Source organism: Pelmatolapia mariae, linkage group LG18, assembly GCF_036321145.2.
Source record: "Pelmatolapia mariae isolate MD_Pm_ZW linkage group LG18, Pm_UMD_F_2, whole genome shotgun sequence".
NCBI classification, from domain to species: Eukaryota; Metazoa; Chordata; class Actinopteri; order Cichliformes; family Cichlidae; genus Pelmatolapia; species Pelmatolapia mariae.
The window spans coordinates 5,711,648-5,728,612 of record NC_086243.1 but is presented as its reverse complement, the minus strand read 5'-3'; the positions used below and the strand labels follow the sequence as shown (position 1 = coordinate 5,728,612).

Sequence of the window (16,965 nt, the reverse complement as noted above, 5' to 3'; positions counted from 1 at the left end):
TATCCACCCCTCATTCTTTTCACTTCCTTCTTGCTTATCCTCTGCACGTCATATGTCTGTGACATCATGATTCACTGTCCTCCATCTGTTCTCCTCGCTCTAATTTTCTACACTCATGAGCACCTCCTGCTCCTTCAATCTTCTTAACACACTCTCCTCACCTGTTAGCACACTTCCATTCCTGCCCTTGATAACCCTAACCTGCTGCACATCCTTTCTAGCTCAGTCTCTCTGCCTAGCCCACTGATACAAGTCCTTTTCTACTTCCTTATTGTCCATCCTCACATGCAACTCACTCAGCCTTTGCAGTTGCCAGCTGTTTTTGCTTCCCTCCTCCTGTACTACTCCTGTCTACTGTCCCTTACTATCCCATTTAGCAGGTCATATGTTAAAAGCAGGCGCTAACTGTGAGCATTGCTTGATAAAGCTGTCTGCTCCAAAAATAATGATTAATAAGGTGTTATACTTTGGAGATGATTACTCTGACTTTAGTACCTTAATATCTTTAGAGTTTATCATTTATTATCTCTGAACAAAACCCTAGTTAGGCTGTCCTTTGATATAACAGCGTATTTTGTTAGCTAGCAAGATGAGAAGTGTTAAGAAAGCATTTTTTAGTAGAATTAATGAGATGTAGTTTTTTACTGTAGCCAGTATTGCTATTGCTAAGCTAATATTCAGCAAAATCTGTACGCTTAACAAATGGCACCTTTAAAGAGTTAAAGACACCAAAATTCGCTGACTCACAGATGCAAAAGTCAGCTGCAATTATTATATTAAATGCCAAGGTTACTGAAGAAAACAAGAAACAGCATGCCGCCTTTGGCCTGTTGAGCAGGAGAAAAAATGAAGTGGCAACTAGTCTGTTTTGCTAACATGACACTCCCAGCTAATTGCTGTCATGGAACCAGAAGCTAATCATTTAGAAACTCCTTCTGACCACAAAGCGGGACTGCACCGTCTTAAACACACGGGGTCCAAACAGCAGACAGGGTTAAGACTGATTTGTCAAGGGGCTTAGATGGCACTCAAAGACATGTGCACACAAACGCACACGAGAACAAATTCATACAAACTCACAAAGACAGATAACAGAAGCTGTAATTACAGAGTTGCTGCTCAGCCGTGAGTGAACAACACAGCTCCGAAGAGAGGACGCCTTATTCCAAGCACACACTCCCACACAGATCTGAGGATAGGATGCTTTACCACTACTACGGCTATAATTACTACCATAAAAGAGAGTGCTAGATAAGTGCAGATATGACTATGGGTGGACACTCTCAAATGCTTTAACATATAATTACAGGAATACATAGATTAGAGCGCAGGCAATTTGTAAGATGAAGGTCAACAAGAATTACGACGTTGTAGTACTTCAAGGTTATCACAATTTGCGTGCACGAGTGTGCGCTTATACGTATGTGAAACCTCTCAAGAAATCGGAGTGCTCAATGTCGAAATATGGTGATTTGCCTCTTACCCTCTTTGTCCTTTTCTTGATAGGTTCAGCCTGATATGTGCACTGTATGTGTTTGTGTGTCTCTGTGGGTGAGTCACTCGAGCCAGCGAACTATATGTGTGTGTGGCAACTGGCTAGAGAAGTGGACCTTAATTGGTAGGATAGAGGAAAGTTACTCCAGTTTCTTGGTTGGCTGGTCACTGTATGTTCAATTCAGGTGAGGATTAAGAACAGGAGAAATGTGCAGTGGAATTTTGTCTAAGTGATTTACTGCCTTTAGTACACCATTAATTTAAGCAGCCCACCGGTGACTTGAAACTCTAAACTTTAAGGTTAGTTATAAGGCGTTAGCGTAGCAGACTTTACTCCTGTGGAAGTAAAAACTCTTGATAGTTGGATAGTTACGGATATCTCTGCACTAGTAATTGTTAAAGTGTTTCTTTATTTAATCCATGGCAGTACAAAACAGTACATGTACATGTTTTGGGTAGTACAAAACACAGTGGTAGCTTCCTGACAGGAAGTGAGTGACACCAGAGCAGTTTCACTACAGCGCGGCGTTCATTCTACAAGTGTCTGCTGAAGGACTAGAACACCACCTTCATGAAATAATTCCTCATTTGATGTTTTAATAAGTGCAGTCTAACATGTCCCTCCAACATCTTCAATAATAGCTAATGACCACGAAGCCCAGATCCTAAATTTATACTCAAACAGCTAAGTGATGCTCGTGGCCCCATGAATGGGTGTATGCATCATCGGGTAAATCTAGTGACGCCTACCTATAAGGCCACAGTTTTACTCGCTCTGTGCAAGCTTTTAATATTTACCTACAGGACAGAAAGGCAGAATGATATTTTGGAGTGTTTTTGAGGGCACGTCTGAATACTGACAATGCAATGGAGAATACACAGACATCTGCATAGAACAATAACGCTGGCGTCGTCTGCCATCATTAATTTCATTATCCATACCTGCTTTACTTCCTGTAACATGTCAAGCTCTGGAAATGTCTGTCATGCTAGTTTTAAGAACATGTGTCTGGCTCTTCAGATTGCTGTAAAGCCAGTAGCTGTCTGTGTTGCAGTGTTTGCTGGATCAAACTGCTCACTAAAACCTACTAAATATTTTAGTGGTTTCTGGCCTGAAGATGTTTCTGTGTCTGTCTGTGTTCTTTCCGTCTCCTTCCTGTTTTTCCTTTTCTTTTCTCTGAACTCTTCTTTGTTTTTCACCTTCCGTCTCCTTGCCATCCTCAGGTGTTTTGTGGAACTTGTCATCATGCGACGCCCTGAAGATGCCCATCATCCAGGACGCTCTGGCCGTTCTGACCAACGCTGTGATCATCCCACACTCGGGCTGGGACACCTCCCCGCACACGCAAGAGGACCGCAAACTGCACCTACACTCCTCCCAGGTCCTCCGCAATGCCACCGGCTGTCTGCGGTAGGTGTCTCTACCTGTTCCTTAGAAAAAAAAAAACCAGTATTCACACATTTCAAGAATCCAACATACAACTGGAGAAGTCTCTTTTTGTAGATGTTGTGCTGTTCACAGTCCTACTGTTACCGGCCACATCTAAAAAAAGTCTCTGTTAGTTAAAACAGTGTTATTTTTAAATTGTACTCTGTGTTATTTTTAACGCCCTATACACAGAGAGAACTGAGAGAATTAGCTGCATTTAAGATGAGTCATCGTTTGGCTTCAGAGCTGCTGTGGCTTTGCTTTTCTCACTGGAGACGTGGTGCTAGTCTTACAGTTCAGTCTGGAAGTAGTGACACGTGCTTTTATCATTTTGTTTTGGGTCTTTTACTCCAGCATGTTGGATTAAAAATAAACCTTTTGCATATGAAGAGGAATAGAACAACACATATATATGTATGTACATATACTGAAGCTCAAATTGCCAAAAAATGTGAAAGCTGGTTCTGATAACACACAGTATGTCACTATTTGTTACCTGAACAACACCTGGCATTAGGATGCATTATGGGAAGAAGGCAAGCTGGCAGAGCAAGAGAGTGAGTAATGTTCTTCTGGGAAACCTTGGGTCAACAACCACCAACTAAACACAATACTTTGTAAAATATCCAAGAAAATTGTTTCTGCAGAAGATGGAAACAACAAACTGGTTTTGCCACTTGGGGCAAAAACACTGGGTTGAGTACAACCAGACTACGAAGGAGGATATATTAGCAGCTGGTGATGTAATTTGCGACTCAAATCTAAACAAATGATTCCACAGAGCGTCGCTGGAGCACGTCCAGTTTCTTCTTCAGGTTCCAGGCAAATGTCAGGCTATAAAGGAAGAAGGAAAGAGTACAAAAACACCAGGTTTTTCTCTTATACTCAACTTTTGTGCAAAATTGGATGATTTGATGTCTTTCTGCCTTAAGTAGTGACCTAAATGAAACCATGTGAGAAGTTTACACAACACATATGTGAAGCTGGACGAGGAGACTTGATCGGTTTTGCATTTTCAGAGGTCACAATCCAAAACAATAGTGATTCATAATCTTTGTATCAGTGAGAGGCTTTCAGCATTACAAAATCTTCATGATGAAATTTCTGTGGTTGACTCTGAGCTCATAAATCTTTCTGATGCAGACGTGTAAGCAGTCTACGAGACATTTTTTGATGTGCTATTCATTTGAATCCATCACAGCCTTCTGCATCAAAATAAGAACAGAAAACATAGCTTGCAGTATTATGAGAAGTCCACCTAAAACAGTCTGTACGTACCTTATTGGTTGAATCTACCCTGCATCTGTCCGTATCCCTGCACACTGACAGCACGTTATACAACAGAACAAATAAGTTTGCTTTAATAATGCAGCAGCTCACATCATTCACTGAATTTTTTGACAGTTGGACTGAGGGCTATTTCGACACATTTCCTCTCGAGGATGTGGCACAGGGTGCAGCGGGAGCTGAGTGGGAACGCTGCCATGACTGTATTTGCATGTCTTGCTTCCTGTCGACACGCGCATGTCTGTTTGTCCCTCTGCCTGACTCGGTGTGTGGGCCATTAATCTCTGCCGCGATATATCTCCTCGCCCTCCCCCAGTGAAAATAAGCTACACATACTGGCTACTTACGGAGGCTTCCATAGCTGCTGGTGTGTGTGTGTGTGTGTGTGTGTGTGTGTGTGTGTGTGTGTGTGTGTGAGAGAGAAGGCACACATCTGATACAGCGGTGCGTGTGTGTTTTTTGATTCTGGTTGGCGTGAGTGTGTTGCAGGAGATAGCTTTGTGTGGATCAGCTCCCTAAACTCGAAGGGCTAATTCATCTTTCTCACGCCTCGTTAGGGAATGCTGGGAGTCTGATTAAAGATTGAATATTTCATGGCGGGTTTGGTATATCGCCGGCCACCTGCTCTCTCTCTCTCTCTCTCTTCCATCTCCCATTATCCGCCTCGCATTCTCATTTTCTCTCTCTCCCTCTTTTAGTTACTTTCTCCTCCCTCGCTCCATTTCCATCTCGTCCTATTACTCCGTTTCTCCTCTCTCGATCATATTATCCCTCCTTTATGCCTTTCTTCTTCTGTCTCACGCCGTCTCAGCCACACTGTCTCTCACTTTCACACAGGCACATTTTCTCCCTCTGCTAACTCGCTGCTTCACGCCATATGCTGTCGAGCCAGCTAACGGGAAGAGCTAAAACTTGTGCTGTCAGACTGCTGAATGTGAATTATGTGCATTGAATACGGCAGCTAATGAAGAGACCGTTAACCCATTTATTCACTGTACTTGCAGACATGCCTCCGCCACGCTTCTGGGACAAATTACGTCACTATCTGGTATCAATATGGGTGAATGAAGGCAAGAATGTGATTCTTTTAAATGCTTCTCATCAGGGGACATTTGAACCTTTCTCACTGAAACTACACACAGAAATGCAGCACCAACTCTTGCAGTCTTATATAATAAGGCAACAGGCTTTTCTTTAGCTCTTAACTGATCTACCAGCAGTCCATATAACGAATGATCTGTGTGGGTGAGAGAATACATTGACGGCCTGTAATAGTCACTGACTTGATGTAGCCTTTTTGCAGAATCCTTCTTTAGAATGATTTTTTTGTGGACTTTCTTTTGCTTTGTTGCTTTGAAATTGAAAATCTTTAAAATCTGAAAGCAACAATCTAAATTGTCCATTATGTAGTCCCTAAATGAGCAAAATGAGAACTACTGATGGATTATAATGCAGTTTTGGACATTAAATTGCTCCATGTACTTGTAGATACATCCTGCCAGCTGTCAAAGAGAGAACTAAATGTGCACACAAACAAGGGCAAAGCTAAATAAATATATCGAATGAGACTTTGTTTTTTATCCGTCGTAAACCTGCATTTGATTAGAGAATTAAAGATTAAAGAAAGACAAAGAAATAGGCTCTTCAAAGAGCGACATCTTCATCGATGGACATTTTCCCTCAGCTGTAGCGGCACGCTGTGGGTTAATCAATTGTGCTCAGTTTTAAAACCTGCTTTATAGACATGTAACCTTTGTCCTGCATTGTGATTCTCTCCTTATTTAGATTCTTCACACCGAAAGATCGTAATGAGAGATAATCTGTAGCAGTGGTTTGCAAGGGAACGCTTCAGAGGGATTAATTATCTGTAATTGAGTGTGGTTAATTAAACTGAATCTATTAACAGGTAGTAGCCAAAATGTGGGAAATGTCTGCAAGAAAGAAGTATATAAAGAGGTTTACAAATATTCTTAAGTGTTCTTGACTTTGGCGTTTATCGGCGTGTGCCCTGTGTGGCTCACAGTGCTTTTAGTCAGTGTGTCTGTGTGTTTGGGCTCAAGACAAAAAAAAAAGAAGAGAAAGATTCAGACTAGCACACAGATTGTCAACAACCTGAAATATTTAAGCAATTATTTGACAGTATAATGAAAATATGATGCTCTCATAACTTAATAAAACTGAGAGACACTCCGCTGAGGGTCAGAATTAAACAGCCAGCTGCATTACTTAAACATGTCACTTCACCGCTACATGTTTGGAGGTTTTTTTGCATTACATTTAAGGTCAGGCCTCTCTCTCAAACTCTGACTAATACATTCAGAACTGCACGACCTCAACAGACTTGGGTATTAAAACAAACATGACTGGCTATTAAAAAAAATCCAGAGTGATTCCATGTAGCTTTGAAAACTGGTAGCTTTTATAAACACAGCCTTGTGTATTAGGAGTGAATAATAATGGAGCAGTAGCACCAGTTCTTGCCTTGCATGGTATCTCCTCTTGTTAAAGCTGCACTGTCGGAATCAAACATTTCATAAGACTAATAATGTGTTAGCAAACAGTTCCCCATTCAAACACTTAACAGGAACCCTGAATTTATTCTGCTAAAACACATTTTTATCTCCTCTGGGAAATATCTTTTGGTTAGCTAGCTGCTAACAGTTTTTAGCAGGTGCATTAGCATGCAGTGGGTTTGCTTTTGCCTTTTTGTTTAGGACGAGTAGCTTGGGATCAGACATCTAACCATTTACCAGTACAGGACCTCATTCAGTTTATACACTGTTTGGAAACTCTAACAGTTAGAGCTTTTGCTGTTCTACCATTTCTTCGTGATTTTTGTCAGTTGAGTTTTGTTTTTGTCGTTGTAAGTCCAGTGACACTCCATTAAGGTATTTTTTTTCTTCTTCCCGTAAACCCTCAATAAAATATTTTTTTCTTACTGAATGCACCTTTGTTTTTACTGGTTAGGCTTTTTGATGCTGGTTATGGTAGAGAAATACTTCAGCCACGCCTCCAACAGTACAAGTGTTTCTCTTTGTAGATGTTTCCATTTGTTCATGTTTTTGTAGAGGACTGTTTGTCAGTCTAAGTCCGTTGTTCACACTTTTTTGCCTCTTTTTTTTTGGTCCCTCTGAAATCCCGAGTGGCTCTTCACTAAATGCGCCTCTGTGCTTCTTAGCAAGTCTCTAACATTGGATATGTGCTGTTTACTGCTGGACTGGAGAGGTTAGAGTAGCATAGAGTTGGTTTGTGAGCAGCCTGCAGGGTCTGAAAATGAGCATTACAAAAGCTATGAGGCTGAGCCAAACAGCAAAATTGTGCCCTAAAACCCGAAATGGTCTGCAGAGCCTGTGGGAACAACAAAATCAGATAACAATCCTATGCTTCCTCAATATGAGTGACCCCTGTCTCATTACACATGGTCATTTAATTCCATTGTAGTTAAATATATAATTTATGGAAGTGCTGCAGGTTTAAGGTATTTTTGAGGGTGGATATATGCAGTTATGTGTTCTTGCTGGATAATATCTAATTTCCACACATTATATATAAGCTTGTTTTCTTCTGCAAATGTGACTTTAAATATCAAGGGTTTTATGTTCTACTTTTTTCTCTCTTATTCATTTCACTGTTGAGAGGAGTTGATAAATGTGAGGCTTCTAATCCTCCCACTGCAGGCGAAACACCTTTTCCATTACATCGATTTCCAGCAACGTTTATTTTTAGGGGGTGTATGTCTATATCAGCCAAAATTCTTAATGTACACATGTGTTTACACCAGAGGTGGGACCAAGTCATTGTTTTGCAAGTCTCAAGTAAGTCTCAAGTCTTTATCCTCAAGTCACAAGTCAAGTCTCAAGTAATGTCAGGCATGTCAGAGTCAAGTCTCAAGTCACTGGTGTAAAAGTCAGAGTAAAGTCACAAGTCTGAAACTTTGAATTTCAAGTCCTTTCGAGTCTTTAAAAAAAAAATGAAAAAAAAGGATGTTGCAGTTATATGCTAAATGTAAATATTAGACCATGTGATTTTTAAATCTCTGTTTTTCTCAACACATGATGAAATAGTAAACTTAGAAAATATACACAAATTGTGAAATTGCACCTCTATAAAATGCAGCTCAATTAAACTTAGCTCCAAGAATAATTTTCACCGACAATTCTGAGATATGCTGCATGTTATTCTTGGATGCGCTTGTAGGACCGGCTTTAAAATAGCATGACAAAAATATCATACACATTAAAGTTAGTTGACATCACAAAGTTAGATGAAGTCAGCTATCTCATCGTAGCAAAAGAGAAGCACCACCTACCGTTCTTTATGCAACTTCAACTGTCGGACAAAGTTGGAAGTTTTTCCATCTCTGTCTGTGATTCTCTTCTTGCATGTTTTGCATATTGCATTTCGTTTTTTTGTTGACTACTTCATAGTTTATGTACCTGAAAAACATAACTCCTTGCAGCATTTTTGAGCGTTTTTTTCTTCTTAAAAAAAATCTGGTTAATTTGATTGGCTGTGCTACAGCTCACGCACACATAGGTACGGGGTGTGGTTTGAATAAATGAATGAATGAATTGAATTAATTGTGTACACTTTCTATATAATATGCGTGTTAAATTTTAGATTTGGGGTGAAATATCAAGTCTTTTCAAGTAAACCGGTTCAAGTCCAATTCAAGTCCCAGGTCATTGGTGTAAAAGTCCAAGTCAAGTCACAAGTCTTAGAACATTTTTTCAAGTCAAGTCTAAAGTCATAAAATTAATGACTCGAGTCTGACTCAAGTCCAAGTCATGTGACTCGAGTCCACACCTCTGGTTTACACACAGTATGTTAGAGTTATATTTACGTCCCAAAAGTAGGGCAGGAGATATTGTTGACTGACTTTCCAACAATCACAACTTACTGTGTTCAGCTGTGGTGCTACTCTGCTATATGTACTGCAGAAAACAACAGAGTTGTAAGAGTTGTAAATTGTAAGGTAAAAATCCAACAATAACATGAGAGAAAACCCCAATAATCAGACAACCCCCTGTGAACAAGCACTTGATGACAGTAGGAACAAAAAACTGCCTTTTAACAGGAATAAATCGAGGCAGACCCAGGCTCAGCTAGGGAGACGGGGCAAAAGATTCAATTTGAAAGAGAGCCAGAGATTGATGATAACTAATGAATAAATGCACAGTGATGTTTAAATACACTGAGACTGACAAGAGGTCAGTGCAAAAGAAATGCTCAGTGCATCATTGGAAAGCCCCCAGCATCAGTTTTAATTTCTCTGAATTGACTTGATAGCTACTTTTAAGCTAAATGCTATTTTTGTGGCCAGGAAAAAGTCAGTACTGGACACAAGATACACAGAGCACTTGAATTTCTAAGGAAAGGGTAGTCTATGATTGTGTGTTAAACAGTCTAAAATTTAGAGATGAGTTTAAATTGCCATACTGGTAATAGTTGGTTATATTTATGCCTGATTATAATCGTCTTAATTCCATATTTTGGATGCCCATTGGCTGATAAGTTGTTTTTTTTTTGTCTACTTTGAAAGCATTTATTTTAAAACGGTAGTAAAAAAGCATATGTGAAGCCATTAATAGTGCACTATTTTTGAGTTTTGTATCTGCACATTAACCACACATTGTAATAACCTTCATTTTCATAAATAGCCAATTCAGAGGCAATGGAGTATTCAGACGTTAACAGAGTTTACATAACTTAATTAAATGCATAATTGCCATTCATATTTCTGCATTTGGTGTTTATTTGTGTGACAAAATGAATTAGAGGTGTCGTCTTGCAGCTAAACAGCACCACGCCTTTTTAAATTAATTTGTTATTCTCTGAGAAAAATCAAATGCAGAGCTTTGTCTTGGTGCCATTTCTCACTGACACTGAGGGCACAAGCATTTCCTAGCCATCTCTAATAGCCTGACATTTAAAGGACATTACACCCAGCCTCTCTCCTCTCTGTCACACAGACAAGCATTTCCATACATTTCAACAAGCACATGTGCTCACAGTCAGAAAACCTGTGGGGAAACAAAAACTAATGGGCAATTCGGTGTGTGGAATCTTCTAAAAGCTGTTCTGTTTGTCTGTTTTACAGGAACGTGAGCTCTGCAGGTGAGGAAGCCCGTAGGAGGATGAGGGAGTGCGAGGGTCTGACTGACGCTCTGCTCTATGTCATCCAGACCGCTCTGGGGAGCAGTGAGATTGACAGCAAGGTAATGCACATACACACAAATTCACGCAAATATCTGCAAGGCATACAAACTCACATAGCCTCTAGCTCATTCACTCACACACACACACACACACACAGTAAAAGAGAATGATGTGGAAGGGCCCTGCAAATGTGTTTGTGTGTGTCCTCTTGTTTGTACACATATCATCAAGAACCGAAATGCACGTGGCGCTTTTGCTTTCCAAACATGTGTACTATTTACGATTTGCATAAATCTGCATGTGGAAAATGCAAATGTGTTTAATCTTTTCCCTCACGGACTGTATGCGATCACTGTATATGCATAATCACTCTCAATCACGTTCAAAGCTTGCAGGCCACAAATACACTGCAAAAACTGATGCACAGGTTAAAGGTTTTTTGTAGCTACATTCGCAGCACACAAGCTGTTTCCAAAAAGCTGACACACCGTGTAAGAATTTATGATTTGCAAACCAGTTAAACCCTGTATTCATTCATTTGTTTAAATACTCCAAAAAACATTTACCAGTACAAAGATCTGACCTCAGTTGTTGTTAACCAGTTTCAGACCTGTTAAAATTGGTGCCTACCCAAATCCAGGATAATATTGATAAAACATAACTCACTGTCCAAAGAAGTTTGAACTATTTTTAAACATTTAACTCAATATAGTTGTGAAAAAACATTTTTTACATGTAATGCCAACAACAGAATTCAGGAAACTTTGAGCCATGACTGGAAAAGCTGAAGTTTAAAAGTTTTAAAAAAATGTTTTGTGTATTTTTTTCAGTGTCAGGTGTAGTGAGAGGAAGACTGTTATGTCAGTCTGCAGTAATTCATATCTGTCAGTGTGGCTCTGTTCTGTTTTTGGACAGCAACAGCAAAATGCAACACAGAACACAGCAAGCATCAATGACAACAGATATTAAGTCACATACAGCATGAAATAAGGAGCAGGGGTAGAGGTGGGTTGCACAGCGGCTTGCAGATGTTCCGTAACTGTGATCAATTGAAGATGCTATACATCCAATTTTGCCGTTTGGATGTATAGAAAGCTAAGTAATGAGGTAATGTCATTTGGCGTCTAGATGAGATGATCTGCCAGGATCATGACTGAGGTCAGTTGAGCTATGACTGTGCTCAATGTGTGGACTAATTATATATATTGGCAAGAGATGAATCACTTCATTGGATATAGAAGGAACAAAAAGAAGATGGGAAGACATTCAGCAATAAGTATGAATGTGTTGGGAAATGATTTGACAATTTAAAACAATACTGCACTTTCTACGCACTGTTGTTGAGTTAATGTGAAGGCCATGTGAAAGTTGTAGTGACTGACTCTGAACTGAAAGTTGGCGACTATGTGCCTCAGCATCCACTAGGTTACTTCCACTTTAATATGATACCATTAACAATTGGCTGTGGAATATTTAGTAGGCAGGAAATTTCACGACTGGACGTGTTGCACTAGTGGCATCCTATCAAATTCACATTCAAATTTTATTTGTCACACGCAACCATTAGAGTTGGATGTCTCGAGACTGGTCTTACGTGGTCTTGGTCTTGTTTTGGTCTCGGATCCCTCGGTCTTGTGAGACCGTAGAAACGGGTGAGGAGGGCTGTGCGAGTGCACCACAAAAACACATAAATATGCCTGACACCCGTAAACGAAGCAGAATCTGGCTGCAGTTTAAAGACTTTTTTGTCTCGGTTTCGGTCTTGGTCTCGTCTCAACTTTGTCTTGGTCTTGACTCGGTCTGTCTTGGTCTTGTCTTGGTCTCGATACCCTCTGGTCTTGGCATTGTCTTGGTCTTGGTTTAGGCGGTCTTGACTACAAGTCTAACAACCATATGCAGTACGACATGTGGTGAAATGCTTATTGCTGTGCAATGCCTGACCATTAAATGACAGTAAGAATTCACAGTAAGATTTACAGATTACTACAAAATTTACAGATTTTAACTTAGAAATTTACAGTAAAATGTGCAAATAACAATTTATGAAAGAAATTATAAGAAGTGTGCAAATAAACAGAGTGCGTGCAGTCCTACACCTGGTTCAAGACCTGAATAGCCTGGGGGAAGAAGCTCCTCCCCATTCTCTGTGTTTTGGCCTTAAGGGAGTGGAAGCGCTTCTTAGACCTCAACAGTGAGAAGAGTCCATTGTTGGGATGGGAGAGGTCCATCATGATCTTCCTGGCTTTGGTCTTGCATTGCTTGGTGTAGATGGACAGCAGGTCAGGAAGCCCTGATCAAATGATATGTTCGGCCGAGCGCACCGCTCATTGCAGATCTCGTCTGTCCTGCTTGGTGCTGTTCCCAAGCCAGGTGCAGATGTTTCCCGTCAGGACGCTCTCGATGGTGCAGGAGTAAAAGTTCTTAAGCACCTTCAGTGGCTGATGGAAGTCCCTGAGTCTTCTGAAGAAGAAGAGATTCTGGCGGGCTTTCTTAACCAGGGTGTTAATGTGACAGGACCATGACAGGTCCTGAGTGATATGGACACTCAGGACTTGTCACATTCCAGTGTACCACACTGGAAGTCATTGAGCTCCTGAGAGCAACCCAATCTTTCACAAATGTTTGTAGAGTCTTCAGTCTTCATGCTTCGGTGCTGATTTTATATATCTGTGGCCATGAAAGTAATTGGAATGCCTGAATTCACCAGAATTTAATGGATAAGTGAATATTTTTGACAAGTTAGTGTAATTTGGGGATTTCACCATCAGCAATAGAGAGCGATCTAAAGCCTTTTTGATTTAAAAATAAACTTTAATTTTGTTTCTTTGTTTTCTAGTCATTTTTTAGAGTGTACCATGTATTACTCAATCCAGATGGTCAGTGACACAGAAACATCAGAGTTTTTCAGCGCGCTTTTATGTGAGCACATTTGCATCCATGTCTATATGTTTCTGTGCTACAGATACATGTGTGTTTGATGGTGTTTTAGTGTTTTTAGGTGTGTGGGTGTTTGTGTGTGAGTTTGTGCGTCAAGTGGAGGCCCTTCACAAGTAGATGTGAAGTTTTTAATCCGCATAAATCCTTCATAAGATCAAAGACTGTGACTGTTGACTGCATAGACACTCACAACAATAGGATTAGCATGCGTGTGTGTCTCTCTTTTTATTATGTGCGCTGCATGTGTGTCTGAGTTTATTTGCTGTGTATACAGTCCGGTCCAGAGTTTGGTTGGGGATGTTTTAGTGGTGGCCATCTTTCTGTCCTTCACCTCTGTGTCTTTCTCTTTTGCTCTCTGTCTCTTTCATTACCTCCCTCCGTCAGACTGTAGAGAACTGTGTGTGCATCCTGAGGAACTTGTCGTACCGTCTGGCTGCGGAGACCTCTCACAGCCAGCAGGGGGGGTCGGAAGAGTTGGACGGCTTGTTATGTGATACTGGAGGGAAGGACGCAGAGAGTTCGGGATGTTGGGGCAAGAAGAAGAAGAAAAAGAAGGGACATGACCAGGTGAGAACAGAAGAATGGAGAAACTGGTCAGCATTCATTGTCATATAACAATCTGATAGATTATGACTGTGGTGACAAATACATGGTGGCTGTTTTCTCTGAACAGTATTCTGATAAAGGGAAAGGCCTGAGTGACCTGACAAACCTGGGGATAATGCTAACGTACACAGGTATCACACTGAGCAGCGACCACAAGAGCTAAAAATGCAGTCCCTTACGTCACCATTTAAGACTGGCTCCAAAAGCTAGTCTATAACAAAAAGCCATTTTCCCAATGTGCATCGCAACCTCATTATTAAACACTCAAGCTTTGAAGTACATAGTGCACCCATGTGAGAATATTTCTGTGTCCTGCCTCTTGCATGCTTTACTCAGCCAGCCGCACCCTTAGCTCTTCCAAACTGCAAGAAGATGACTGATGCAAATTTTGTCTAGAGAAATTGGTGATTTACACGTGCTTTTAAAAACTTCCATGTGTGTTAAGAAGGAAGTAGCTGCGGTAATCAAAGGTGACAGTTACCTGTTGACTTCTGCTAAAAAGCTTCTGCTGCTGCTCATCTGATCTGTGAAATCAACATGGTGAAGTCTGCACAGTGGCTAGTATGATTAATACATTATTTATTTTATGTATTATTTACATTATACATTATACAGTGTTTTACAGCTATTAAAACCCTTTGAAATATTTTTTTGAGGGATCCCTTTGACTGCTTCTTTTCAAAACCAGATAAATTGGCAGAAAGTTTTTGCATTCCACCATTTTTGTCTAAATGTGGTCCCTTTGACCTCCAACAAACAGCCAGATTTACTAACACATTCCACCAGCGCAGACTGGGTTTTGTAAAAAAAAAAAAAAAAAAAAGTACTGTTGGCATTTACAACGAGAGCACGGGGAGAAGAGTGCGTGTAAGAGGTGGGAACTTAAAGACTTTTGCAAGTTCTCCCTGTTGCATATTTATTTCTGTGAGTTTCTTTCTTGGGGGAGAGAATATTCACATGATGACTTATTTACATTTGGAAAATGTACTGCTAATTACTGCTAATTGTGACAATATTTACTACAAAAAAGTCTTATTTTTTGTGCTTGATATTGAGATGAACTCCCTGCACCTGTGCTGTTTAGTAATTCTGGCCCTTAGACGCTAAAATCAAGACTTCAAAATGGGACTTGAGATAACAGTGACTAGCATCTTTTGTATCTGAAGTCATAGTGGCTGTGCCCATCTTTTATTTATTTCTTTATTTATATATGATCTACAGCTTGTGTTATCAGTTTTTTTTATTTATATATATATATATATATATATATATATATAAGGTCGGGGGTTCGATTCCCCTGAACAGCTACCCTGAGGTACCCCTGCGCAAGGTACAGTCCCTACACACTGCTCCCCGGGTGCCCAATGGCTGCCCACTGCTTCACTGAGTGAATGGGTTAAATGCAGAGAGGAATTTCCCCACGGGGATCAATAAAGTACACTTTCTTTCTTTATATATTAGGGGTGCAACGATACTCGTATCGGTATCCGTTCGGTACAGTGCTTTCGGTTCGGTACGCATATGTATCGAACAATACAAAATTTTTATTTATTTTATCAACTTTTCTTCTGATGATGCTGTCTGTGTTGAGAGCTCAGTGGATCTGCGTTCGACTACTCTGCCTAGGCTGCACTGTCGAGCGCAGATCCACTGAGCAAGCTAAGCTCGTTGCAACATGGCAACTGCCTCAACGCTAGCCGAAATTTAACCTCCCCCACCCTCATTCAGATCTGGCGTTTGGAACTATCTTGGTTTTCATGTGAAGCATGACCCTGATGGTAAGCGCGTCATGGACAAAAGTAAAACAGTATGTCGGTTGTGCCACGCAATGCTCAATTACATCAAATCAAATCAAATCAAATCACTTTTATTGTCACATCACATGTGCAGGTACACTGGTACAGTACATGTGAGTGAAATTCTTGTGTGCGAGCTTCACAAGCAACAGAGTTGTGCAAAATACAATAATGTAAAACAAGCAAAATATAAAAATGGCTAATCTAAAAAGTAATAAATATATGTACAATATGTAAAGGTATATACATTACTGAATGTGTATACTAAATATGTTTTTCTACGTGTGTGTGTTTGAGTGTGTATATAGTATGTATATACATGTTTTACAAATGAAATAAAGTAAACAATAAAATAAGATATATAAAATATACAGAGGTTGGTATGTGCAAAACAGTGGTATTTATATACAGTGTGGAGTGCATAATGTTGAAGTTCCAGTAGTGAGGGTGAGGTGTCTATGACGTGTTCAGCAGTCTGATGGCCTGATGGAAAAAGCTGTCTCTCAGTCTGCTGGTACGGGACCGGATGCTGCAGAACCTCCTTCCTGATGGTAGTAGTCTGAACAGTTTATGGCTGGGGTGACCGGAGTCCTTGATGATCCTCCCCGCTTTCCTCAGGCACCGCTTCCTGTAGATGTCTTGGAGGGAGGGAAGCTCACCTCCAATTATCCGTTCAGAGCACCGCACTACTCTCTGGAGAGCTTTGCGGTTGTGAGCGGTGCTGTTGCCGTACCAGGTGGTGATGCATCCAGTGAGGGTGCTCTCAATGGCACAGCGATAGAAGGTCCTGAGGATGCGGGGGCTCATGCCGAATCTTTTCAGTCTCCTGAGAAAGAAGAGGCGCTGCTGCGCCTTCTTCACTGTTTTGTTTATGTGTACTGACCACGTAAGATCCTCAGCCAGATGTACACCAAGGAAGCGGAAGCTGCTCACTCTCTCCACAGCGGCGCCGTTGATGGTGATGGGGGTGTGTACTCCTCTGCACCTCCGGAAGTCCACTATCAACTCCTTTGTCTTTGCGACGTTGAGGGTGAGATGGTTGTCTTGACACCAGTGGGTCAGGGCGCTGACCTCCTCCCTGTAGGCCGTCTCATCACCGTTGGTAATAAGACCCACCACTGTAGTGTCGTCCGCAAACTTCACAATGATGTTGGAGTTTCTAGTGGCCGTGCAGTCGTAGGTGTAGAGTGAGTACAGGAGAGGGCTCAGTACACACCCCTGTGGAGCACCAGTGTTCAGTGTGATGGGGGATGAGGT

At 40.8% G+C, this 16,965-nt stretch overlaps 1 protein-coding gene across 7 annotated transcripts in view; it reads left to right on the top strand.

Moving 5' to 3' along the window:
- ctnnd2b (catenin (cadherin-associated protein), delta 2b) overlaps positions 1-16,965 on the top strand; it is a 209,609-nt gene that overhangs the window by 166,216 nt on the left and 26,428 nt on the right. For all 7 annotated transcript variants that reach the window (XM_063461036.1, XM_063461034.1, XM_063461033.1 and 4 more), the window contains 3 exons: positions 2,719-2,905; positions 10,311-10,428; positions 13,691-13,873. In XM_063461036.1, coding sequence (XP_063317106.1) covers positions 2,719-2,905; positions 10,311-10,428; positions 13,691-13,873 — 488 coding nt within the window. The remainder of the gene's footprint in view (positions 1-2,718; positions 2,906-10,310; positions 10,429-13,690; positions 13,874-16,965) is intronic.